The sequence below is a fragment of the Aedes aegypti genome, chromosome 1 (genome assembly GCF_002204515.2).
Source record: "Aedes aegypti strain LVP_AGWG chromosome 1, AaegL5.0 Primary Assembly, whole genome shotgun sequence".
NCBI classification, from domain to species: Eukaryota; Metazoa; Arthropoda; class Insecta; order Diptera; family Culicidae; genus Aedes; species Aedes aegypti.
The window spans coordinates 294,628,847-294,641,382 of record NC_035107.1 but is presented as its reverse complement, the minus strand read 5'-3'; the positions used below and the strand labels follow the sequence as shown (position 1 = coordinate 294,641,382).

At 36.5% G+C, this 12,536-nt stretch overlaps 1 protein-coding gene across 2 annotated transcripts in view; it reads right to left on the bottom strand.

Annotated features, from left to right (window-relative positions):
- The window catches only part of LOC5565955 (tubulin beta chain), a 69,391-nt gene extending 59,922 nt beyond the window's left edge, over positions 1–9,469 (bottom strand). The window contains exon 1 of one of the 2 annotated variants that reach the window (XM_001650283.2): positions 9,074–9,469. In XM_001650283.2, the coding sequence (XP_001650333.1) occupies positions 9,074–9,130 (57 nt within the window). In that variant the 5' untranslated portion in view covers positions 9,131–9,469. The remainder of the gene's footprint in view (positions 1–9,073) is intronic. The other variant, XM_001650282.2, reaches the window with a different exon arrangement.
- Between the last annotated feature and the right edge of the window lie 3,067 nt (positions 9,470–12,536).

The following is a 12,536-nucleotide window of genomic DNA, read 5'->3' as shown; positions in this document are numbered from 1 at the left end:
ATGAAAAAGAGAACCCAATCTGGCATTGTTCGGAAAGGGCTTTCTCAAGAATTTTATTTAGTTCACTTTAACAAAAAAGAACTAAATAATATTAAAGCTTTAGAAAAAGCAAAACTTTTGTTTGATGTCCGTGTGACATGGGAACATTTCCAGAAACCTGGAGGAAATTACCAGAACCCCACTCAGTGCCGTCGGTGCCAAAAGTGGGGTCATGGTACAAAAAATTGTCGCATGGATGCTAAATGCATGATTTGCGGAGGTTCTTCTCACGCCAAAGACGTCTGTCCAGTGAAGGAAGATACCACCAAATTCATATGCTGTAATTGCGGGGCTAACCATAAGTCCAATTTTTGGAATTGTCCTTCACGCAAAAGGGTCATTGAGGCTCGTGCCAGGCAGATGAAAGATAATATCCGTTACGATAACGGTCGTTTCCGGAATTTGCCTGGTAGAGTATCGAACAATGCTCATTTTTCAGTAAACGATCGCTTGATCATGAATCATACCCATCAGGAAGATCATAATCATGCTCATTCACAAACTAATTTTAATCCGTCGGGCAGCCGTTCGAATCTTTCAATTTCGAATGTATCTACCCACGGTAAATCCTTTGCCGATATCGTAGCAGGAAATTCGAACTCCTCCCCTGTTCGATCCATGGGTACCCATTCTACTTGTTTCAAGTCAAATGGAAAAAACCCTACCGCCACAGGTAACTCCGCTTCTTCGTCTACCGGAAATTCCAATGGGAAATCACATGACATGTCTGCCTCTGATTTTAATTTTCTAACTGAAAAATTGAATCTAATGATTGATGCAATGTTCAAAACCACCACTATGACTGAAGCAGTCCAAGTAGGTGTAAAATTTACAAATCAAATTGTTATTGGATTACGTTTTTGTAATGGATCCAAATAATAATTTAAATATTTTAAATTGGAATGCTCGTTCTCTGAATGGTAAAGAGGACGAGTTGTTTAATTTTCTTACGGCTAATAACGTGCATATAGCAGTTATTACCGAAACGTATTTAAAACCTGGATCTAAACTCAAAAGAGATCCTAACTTTTTTGTTTATCGTAATGATCGACTTGATGGGGCATGTGGGGGAGTTGCAATCATCATTCATAGGCGTATAAAACCTCAACTGTTTACGTCATTTGAAACTAAAGTTTTTGAAACTTTAGGTGTTTCTGTTGAAACACAGTTTGGTAAATATACTTTCATAGCTGCCTATTTGCCTTTTCAATGCTCTGGGCAGCTAGTTAATTTGCTCCAAACTGACTTGCGTAAATTGACTCGCAATAAGTCAAAATTTTTTGTCATTGGTGACTTTAATGCCAAACATCGGTCATGGAATAATTCTCAAAGTAATTCCAACGGCAGAATTTTATTTGATGAGTGCTCTTCAGGATATTTCTCAATTCAATACCCTGATAGCCCTACATGTTTTTCCTCTTCTAGAAACCCATCTACGATTGATTTGGTCTTAACCGACTCTAGTCATCTTTGTAGCCAACTGATTACTCATGCTGATTTTGATTCTGATCATGTCCCTGTTACATTTCAAATATCCCAAGAAGCGATTCTCAATCCTATCAGCTCCACTTTCAATTATTTACGAGCCGACTGGAATATATATGAAACGTATGTTGACTCTAATCTTGATGTTAACATTTCTTTAGAAACTAAAATTGATATTGACAATGCTCTTGAAACTTTAACAAATTCCATTGTTGAAGCCAGGAACATTGAAATTCCAAAATGTGAAGTAAAATTTGAATCCGTGATTATAGACGATGATCTTAAACTCTTGATCCGTCTTAAAAACGTGAGGAGAAGGCAATTTCAGCGCACTCGTGATCCTGCTATGAAAATTATATGGCAGGATTTGCAGAAAGAAATCAAGAAACGTTTTGCAGATTTAAGAAACAAAAATTTTGAAAATAAAATACCTGGTCTTGCTCTTCTAGACATAGAAAAAGCATTCGACAGTGTTTGGCATGAAGGTTTGAGTGTAAAATTAAAAAACTTTAATTTTCCAACATACATTGTTAGAATAATTCAAAGTTATCTGTCAAATCGTACACTTCAGGTTAATTATCAGAACTCCAGATCTGAAAGACTTCCTGTAAGAGCTGGTGTTCCTCAAGGCAGCATTTTGGGACCAATATTATACAATATTTTCACATCTGACTTACCTGAGCTTCCTCAGGGACGTCAAAAATTTTTGTTTGCGGATGACACAGGCCTCTCCGCCAAAGGACGAAGCCTGCGTGTCATCTGTAGTAGAGATGGTCGGGTCTCGGGTTTTCAAACCCGAAACCCGACCCGAACCCGAACCCGACGGGTTCGAGTCGGGTTCGGGTTTGAAAATTTTTATTTTTTCGGGTTCGGGTTCGGGTCGGGTTTGAAGGCTAAAAAATTACCGGGTACGGGTCGGGTTCGGGCTTGAAAAATGTTGTTTAGTCGGGTTTGGGTCGGGTTTTGGTCGGGTTTGGTGAGAATTGTTTACAAAGTAACAACCTGAAAGCTTCCCAATGCATCAGAAACGATGAGTTTATCATCTCTTAGAACCCGGGTTCTATTCGGGTTTTTCTTAGAAAACTTTTTCGGGTTTCGGGTCGGGTTCGGATTTGCACAGCGAAAAATTTTCGGGTTCGGGTCGGGTCCGGGTTTGCTTGTCAATTTTTGTCTCGGGTTCGGGTCGGGTCCGGGTTTGAAGGAATAAAATAAGTCGGGTACGGGTCGGGTTCGGGTTTGGAAAATGTGAAACCCGACCATCTCAAATCTGTAGTCGATTGCAAAAAAAGTTTGGATATTTTTTCTTCATACTTGCAAAAATGGAAGATTTCTCCTAATGCTTCCAAAACTCAACTAATAATATTCCCACATAAACCAAAAGCTCTTTATTTGAAACCTTCAAGTAGACATGTTGTCACGATGAGAGGGGTTCCAATAAATTGGTCAGATGAAGTTAAGTATCTAGGGCTCAGGCTAGATAAGAATTTAACTTTCAAAAATCACATTGAGGGCATTCAAGCCAAATGTAACAAATATGTAAAATGTCTCTATCCCCTTATTAATAGAAAATCAAAACTTTGTCTTAAGAACAAGCTTTTGATATTCAAACAAATTTTCAGGCCAGCCATGTTGTATGCTGTACCAATATGGACTAGCTGTTGTAATACCAGGAAGAAAGCTCTGCAGAAAATTCAAAATAAAATTTTGAAAATGATTCTGAGGCTTCCTCCCTGGTATAGTACCAATGAGTTACATAGAATAACCAATGTTGAAACATTGGAACAAATGTCAAATAAAATAATAAATAATTTCAGGCAAAAATCGTTACAATATTCTATTGCCACGATTAATGCGTTATATGTTTAGGTTATGTTAGGTTAAGTATATTAAAAACGTTTTTTTTTCTCTTATAAGCAGGTGAAATCAACTCACCTGTAAAAAAAACTGAACTGCTACGACAAATGAAATGTAATATGTTGTTAACAAAATGTTAATTAAATCTTAAATTTGTTTTACCAAATTAGGATGATAGTGTTGTCAAATAACACAGAACACCTAGGTATAAGAAATGAATGTAATGTTTGGAATGATACTAATAAAGAAATTAAAAAAAAAAATTAGCTAATCAGTTATTGGGTCACACTTATGAATCCTACTCATCAACGGTGAAGAAATTTGATTTTTTTGTTCATATTTCGGCCAAATGGCATTCGGCCTAACGACATTCGGCCAACCGGCATTCGGCCAAATGACCGTGTACCACCGCTTAGTTTTCTCCCGTTTTTTAAACTTGAACCCTTGACGAATTCAACAGTGAAAGAAACAGGTTGATCCGTTGACTCGTTGTACATCTTTTTCGTGACATGCAAACACCGTTCCTTTTTTATTTGAATAGATATTGTATTTCGTCTGCGCTACTGACCATTGCATGCTGTTCACATTTAGATTTTTCTCACAAGTTTAACTCAATCTTGATTTTTCAATTTCTACTGAATCTCAGTCTCGCTGGCTATCAAATTGACATGTTATTTTGTAACGGAGCACATTCAAAAATCTAAACTTAAATAACTCTAGTATAAGTTTGGGATTTTTTTTCAGGAGCTCAACAAAGGATTTGTACAGTATCTTTTTTCCCAAAAATGCTTCTTGCTGTTATTTGTGGAATTCGAGAAATTATATAATCAGAAAATTCCTTTAGATTACGTAGACTATTTCTTATAGTGTTCTTTGAAGTATTAAAGTGTAAATGACAGTAAAACCTCAAGAAAGTATTGCATGAACTCCTGAAGAAATCTATGCAATCATTCCTAAGGTGATCATGAGAGAATTTATGTTTGAATGTTTAGAGAAACCACTAGACTGATTTCGGGAGAAGTAGGTATATGAGATTTGTTCTAGATAAAGCCTACCATAGTTCTTGACAGAAATCACTTGAAAGCATACCCTAAGAAATATATCCAGCTCGATTCCTGGATTATTTACCGAAAGAACCCTGAAAAATTTCTTAAAACTCCGAAATAATTCTTGAGAAACTTTTGAAGAAGTATTTGAGGGTACGCGGGGACAAATTTCCAGATTATATTTATGGGAAAAAAATCATAGAAAACCCAGAGATATGCCTGGTAAAATTCCTGTAGTATTGTTCATGATTTTTTTCATTTAATGCCTTGGAAAATTCCTAGTATAATCCGAGAAGTGTCACTTGGAAAAATAGTTATGGCAAATTCCTTAAATTCCAATTATCTGAGGTGGGAATGATGATCTTAGCAATTCTGTGAGAATTCCAGAAGGGAACTTAGAGTCAGAAACGCAGAGTCTCAGGTCGAATTCCATCAGCAATTTCATGAGAAAAGTTTTAGAAAAGGGATTCTTTGAATAATTTAGGAAGTTGGGATTATGAACCCAAAAGAACCATCAGGAGTAATTTCTAAAGAAATCCCGTATATTGACTGGAACCTTGAGGGGCTGATTTCATTAAAATAGAAGGGTGCATGAAATCGGTTTTGTGTTTGTAACAACACAATTAAACACTAACACAGCAAAAATTAACTGTATATGCATCCTCGAAAAGAATAAATTTAAAAAGGAAATAAAACAAAATTTTGTGGGTATTTCATAAGATTTTGTGAACATCTTGCTTTGTAAGCCCATCATTTATCATTCCAATTTCATAGTTATTAGCAGGATCGTATTATTTCACGTCACCTGAATGTTTTATTCTTTGACACCAATGCTGTAGGACTTGAAGCAGAATTGTAAAAAATCACTTAAGCCTGTTTGGCATAAAAATTGATATTTCTTTGAAGAACGTGCTTTGGCGCGCAAACAATTAAAACTAGTACGTTTTGCTCTTTCGTGATTTGCCAGAATTCATCAACTAATTCTACCCCATTACCCCGAATGCCCTTACCTCGAACTACAATATCACGGGGCAATTTCATTCAAGGTACATTCGGGGAAACAACATTTGGGGTAATGATACATTCGCGGTAGTAGCAGCCGGGTGATGGCATTCGGGGTAATAGGATAGAATCATCGCCAATGCATCTAACAGAAGTTCGGTCCCATACATAAAGTTAGGCAAAACAATTTTTTTTTTCAAGGACTTTTGATATTACACAGAGAATACTTATGGGTCCTAAGTTATCTAAACGTAGAATAAAACGGATTTTTCTTATAAGGAATTATTATTGAAACTTTCCAGGTTTGCGGATACTTTGAAGAAGTTGATTCTTGATCAATTCTTACAATTTTCATGTAATAGAACAAAACATTTGTGTGATCTGGAAGAAAATTCTGCTAATTACTACAACTACTGCTATTTGCTAAATGAAAAAAAAAATCAATTGGTCACAAAAATCACTTAGTAACGTATTTTTGAGCAAACAACATTCTGTTTTTTTTTTATCGATACAATAACTTGAGATATTATCCGCAGTCCAGAAGTAATTTCACTTGACAGAAAATCCACTATATTTCACAATTTGTGTTTTTAGTTATCGCAAATGTGAAATTTTGCTAAAATGATTTTATTTCATTTCAAACTTTTTCGAAAACGATCAGTTTTACTGGAAATTTTATTCTACAAACATTTAATCTTACTAAATTGATCATATTTGCGGAAGAGTTATATGTTCATTTAAAAATTATTGTTTGTTTTTTTTTATGTCTTTATTAAAGAGAGTTTCGGCCCAAGGCCAGTTCGTCTCTGTATTGTTTGTTCAAAGTATTGACATTTCCGTCAAATTTGGAGCCTTGATGCAACTTGAAATTTTAATAATAAAATGCTGTACATTTTCAACTGAGCAAAATTTAAGGTATTTATAAGCTGTTATAAGAATTCAGGTCAACCGAAGCCCTAGAAGCCGTAATCCAGGCCTCGAAGCATGGCCATTTTGTATTGAAAAACGGCCAATGTGTACTTTATTTTGTAACAGTAATGAACAGCTAACATGTTGAGGTAAAAAATATTTTTGATGCGATTATGTTCATAGGGTGTTTCAGAAAGTACGGGCACGAGTTTGATAATGAGAATAACAATATTTTTTCGAACAAATAAATATTTTTATATTTTTGTGTTTTCCATGGGGTATTGTCAATGCTGCTTGTGAAAATTTTGTTTGGTAAAATAACCTATTACATTTAAATTTTTGATATTAGAAAATTAATTCTTATCTAGCCATCACAAACTCTACTTTTTTATATTGTTGGAACTTAACTAGCAATGGATGTTTTTATCAAAATCCTTTGATGTGGTGAGTTCAAGTATATTGTATCTAAGATGTTTCACAAAAATTTTAGTTTAATATTTTATTTGGCTTTGCCACATAACATAACTTCACGAAATCATAGCTTTTATGTAATTCCAATATGAATATTTTTTTGATTTCAGATTTACTTATGCCAAATATCTATACTTTTGGATAGGCAACGCAAATTTTAGATTTTTACAAGTTTTGACGGATATACAAGAACTTGGTTTGGGCCCTTTTACAAATTGGCTGTGGTCGTAAATCGTATTTTTAGTTTCTATTCAAATTTCATATCTTCTTCTTCTTTCTGACGTTACGTCCCTACTAGGACAGAGCCTGCTTCTCAGCTTAGTGTTCTTATGAGCACTTCCACAGTTATTAACTGAGAGCTTACTATGCCAATGACCATTTTTTGCATGTGTATATCGTGTGGCAGGTACAAAGATACTCTATGCCCTGGGAAGTCGAGAAAATTTCCAACCTGAAAAGATCCTCGACCGGTGGGATTCGAACCCACGACTCTCAGCTTGGTCTTGCTGAATAGCTGCGCGTTTACCGCTACGGCTATCTGGGCCCCAAATTTCATATAGTTAAGTTTAAAATTTCCAATAAAATAAGTGATAGTCTGATCATTTATCGTATCGGCAATGATAAATATATTTTTTTGCAATTTCTCATCGTAATAGGCTGATTTTCAATCACGCCAATCTGTCATGAAACGGCCTACTTTCCTGCACTGAAGTATGCAGTGCGAGAATAGTCATTACGCAACTGAAACCAGTGCTGTAATGATTCATTACGCAACGCTTTCTCATTACACAACTGTTTTGAGTTGCGTAATGAATTATTACACAACAATTTTTCAGAAATTGTAAATTGATGGTGAATGCATTCCGATATCATTTCTGATACCCTCAAGTGGTCTTCAATGAAATTGCAAAAAATGTTGTACATAACTCGTTGCAGAACTTGATTTTTACAGCACTCGTCGTAATTATCCTATTCGGCAAGCCTCGTAGTAGTTTCGTAAACTACTATTTCCAGATTTTTATTGTACGTACGTTATGACCAAGCACAATTTTCGTACAACAAAGTCGCTCAGTTATAACACGATTTGTGCAAAACTGATAAGAGGAGCTTCCAGAAATGTAACACCATCATCAATCAGGCAGCAAAAAAATTGCTCAATATCTGCTCTTGATGAGTGCAAGAATAAAATGTTGAAAATGAAATTTATATCTGCACTATGATAAAGACGTGCCCATACTTTCTGAGACACCCTATAATTATAATTATTTTCTCTTGTAAACAGTCCAAACACACAAAACCGATTTGATGCACGTCCTAATCTTAATAAAATCGGCTAAAATTTGGATTTCTTGAGACTTCCTTGAGAATGCCAGTCAAAATACGGGTGTGGACTTGAAAATCAAAGAACGTTTCAAAGTGAAAAGACCTACTGCAGATTGATGACAAAATATTCAAGTAATTTCCAGTAAGATCCTTTCCGAAGCCTGATTGATGCACTTCAGAAAAGGAGAGGCAACGGCCCCTTCCTGCCCTCCTCTGGCTGCGCCCATGGAGGAATCGAGCGGGCCTACTAAGCGAACCATGCTGACAGAATATGCTGCGCATGTTTGTTGTCGATTTCATTCATCGGCGCTGACGACGGCAGTGACGACGATTTTGGAGCAGAAACATTGGACTAGACACAGCCTCCAGCAGCTAGGCCCATAGAAAGCATAAAACAGAAATGGGACTGGGCTTTCCCATATTAAGATGCAAATAGAGCGTATCTCGAGGGCTGAATTTTACGCCACGCCAATTCAGTCAGGTTTATAGACCGACGAAAACTGTCAGCTTATGAGTTGGAGTCAATTAGTAGAGAACAGAGCATGTCTATGTTTAGTAGGTAGTAGAGTGAACGGTGTCACCCTGTGAGGGATTTTAATTTCCCACACGGTGCACACGATTTGACGCAATGCTGCTGATTTCGGTCCAAAAAAGGCGAACGCTAGATAAGATATCAGTCCTCTTTAAGGCTGTAAGGCTTGCTACGATGAACCGTTTGAACATTGGCCGCTTATGCAATCACGTACACCAAGGCCTACTTGCGCACTGTCGCCTGCTCTTGTTGCTGCTGCTGCTAGGTGACTCAAAAATAGAAATTGAGTCCATGTTTCGACGATAGGATTTCACTGTCCCCCCCTCTGTCTATCGAATGCGATGTGGTTGGAAAACCCAAGTGGGCCACGTTTCACCTTTAGCCCCCCTCACTTCCGTTGCTTCACACACACCTTTGATCCGATCTGATTTCCGCACTGACCGGCCTGCAGATGCACAATTTCTCTCATGATGATGAACCACGATTAGGTACCGGATAGCAGATAGTATGTAATTAGATTAGCGGCACTACACACTTGAGCGCACACACCTCTCGAGAGCGGGGTTCACACAACTGGCGATGGGTTGTTTTTCACGCGACCGACCGGCCCAGACTATCCACCGATTTGGCCTCTGCGCGACGATACACTCACTACACTAAGGCTGGGCGTTTGTGTGTTCTAATTCTATTATTGGGTTAGAGAGGAGAATGTCGCCCCCCACAATACCTTTAAACAACACTCTACTATCTACGGATGGCGGTGCGCTGCGCTGGTGTGGATGCTCTTTCCATCGGCCGCGTACAGAGACTGATAACTAACAAGCGACGGAAGCCGGCGAAGAAGCCCCTCGTAAGCACGCGTTGACTGATCGTTGTCGTCGTCGTCGTTGCTTTGCTACACTTTCGCGGCGAGCCGGTGGCGTCGACGGTGACGAACTCACGGTGTCTTTGTTAGCCCAGTTTAAAACAGAAAAAAAATAGTATGAAATTTTAGTATAAACATGTTTAGACTTACCTAACTTAATTTAAATGTATAACGAATTAATGGTGCAATAGAAGATTGCAACGATTTTTGTCTAAAATTATTAAACATTTTATTCGACATTTGTTTCAATGTTTTATCATTGGATATTCTATGTAACTATAAGTACTATTCCAAGGAGGGACCTTCAGAATCATTTTCAAAATATTATTTTGAATCCTCTGCAGAGCTTTCCTTCTAGTATTACAATCAATCAATCAGTAAGTTGATCGAAAGTATTTGTCATTTGATGACTCTCCATGGTATTAACTCCAATTATTTGCAGTTATGGGCAGTACAGCAGCTAGTCCATATTGGTACTGAAAATTTGTTTGAAGGCTAAAAGGTTGTTCTTAAGACAAAGTTTTGATTTTCTGTCAATAAGTGGATACAGGCAGACATTTCATATAAGGTTCCGTGGGGTAAGTGGATACAGAAAAATCATTAGTCAACTTCATTGTTATGTACAGCTAACGTGAATAATGTAAATCAATTTTTTTTTTACCCGCCACTCACCCCCACACCAAAAAGCTCATCTCACAAAAACAAAATATTGAGAGAAGAGCCTCCTGGTAGTGGACTCATCTATTCTCAGCTAAATTGAGCAACACTTTTTAATAAGAGGAAAAATCTATGTTTATGAGCTGAGATAACAACAAGCTAAAAACTATACAAAAAAGAAAAATGAGAGAGTTCTAATTTAAACAATAATCTATACGATATCCCAGTGGAGAGAAATCTCCTTTTAAGGGATTCATAGATGATTAAATGTTATTTTGATGATCATCGAAAACTGCAAACGCAAAGGCCAAACAAGTATGAAGCCTCATTTATTCGACTTTAAATTTGTAATATGCATAGCAACAAATAACTGATGGTGTGCTTCTAGAGTTTACCGTGAAACGTTTGTAGTTTGTTCTAGCAATCAAGAAAAACAATGTAGAACACATAAAGATACCAGTTATCCGGCACCCGCAAGCTGCCAGTCTAACTATGGGTGTCATCTGAGTTCACAGGATTTTTCTATCTAAAATGCCAGGTTAGCTACTGTTGTATCACTGTGTTTTCTAGGCATGGCGTTCAGAAATTTGAATCATGCATATATTACGAAATACTTTTCTACTAAAACAAGAACTTAAAAAAAAACGCGATATTTGCAGCTTATTCGAAGGCCAACACCAAAAGATAATAAATAGCTGAGACGAGACTCGCGAAGACGGTCTTCTTTTTCTGTGATTGCTGAGTTTTTTTCTTATTCCACTTTGTGTTTATACCAATTATGCGCATGCTGTTCAAACTCTCACATGAACCTCTCAGCAAAAAATGATTGAGTTTGCATCACATCGAATCATAAATAGCCGTTTGAGTGAAATTCATGCCAGCAAACGTGGCAGACATTAGAAATAATTAATCTTCTGCTTAGATTTATCAGCAACTTTGGAAAAAACTGCTCCACCGACTTAGGTTTTTAATAACAGTTTACTTTGAACACAATACTTTTCACTTTTTCAGCCATAAAAACGGTGGGCTGCATTTGACGTTTCGTGAGAGGGGAATCTGGGCTGCATATGACGTTGATATTTTTCCTCTTCGCGAGTCTCTCTCAGATAAATAGTAATAATAATTTGACAACGGCAAGAAAAAAAAAATTGTCATGTAGTAGTTTTGTGATGGTTCTGATTTTTATAGAAGGAAATCATTAATTTTAGTTTTTAAGTACTTTTTGAGACGAGTTTTGGACAGACTTCGAATGATAATTTCTTTAAGCTCAATTGGTAAACTATTATATCTCACTGGACCAACGCATGAAATGCGTTTTTGACCTAAATTAGTAACAGCTCTTATACGCGTTAAATGACCATGTTGTCTGGTATTATGTGGTCGGTTACCACCATCCATTACTAAATTACAGTGAACATTAGGATTATGAAGAATATCATGAACTAAAAGGAGTGTTTGCAATTCACATAATGCTAGTAAAGGCAGAATATTATGGAGTTCGTTTGAGTATAATTCCAAGGTGGGATGCAAAATTGGCAGTTTGAAAATTAATTTGATGCATCTATTCTGTAATACTTGTAGTTTTATAAGTTTGGATTTACAAGCGCGACCCCATACAGATACTAAATATTGTAGACGAGAATGAATATGAGCGTAGTAGAATTTTATCAAAACATGGCGAGGTATAAAACTAACAACTTTTCGTACGATTCCGCATAAAGAGGCAACTTTTCTTTCAACGTGTTTTATATGAACTTCCCATGATAGCGTAGAATCAGGATGAACTCCTAGATACTTGAATGAGGTAACATATTCAATACTTGTTGTTCCTATTTTGGGTTCTGTAAGATGAGGTAAAATTTTGCGCGCTGACCTGAACACCATAAATTTGGTTTTTGACAAATTTAAGGTTAACAAATTATTTGCAAATTAGTATTCTAGCAACAACAAGTCTTCGTTGATCTGATAAATCATTAAATTGGGATTTGCACAAGGATAAAATATCGCAGTATCATCTGCAAATAATCGTGGAGTTCCATTTAAGGCTATATTTCCTAAATCATTAATATATATTAAGAAAAGAAGTGGTCCAATATTGCTTCCTTGTGGGACACCTATCGAAATTTCACGCAGATTGCTACTATAATCGCCAATTGATACATATTGTTGCCTATTGGATAAATAACTTTTTATTAAATTCAACGCAACGCCTCTGACACCATGGTAAATTAGAACCCAATAAAATATTATGATTTAACGTATCGAATGCTTTCTTTAAATCTAAAAATAGAGCTCCCACAGTTTTTTAGCATCAATTTCATTAATAATGGAATCAACGAGTTCTGTAACAGCA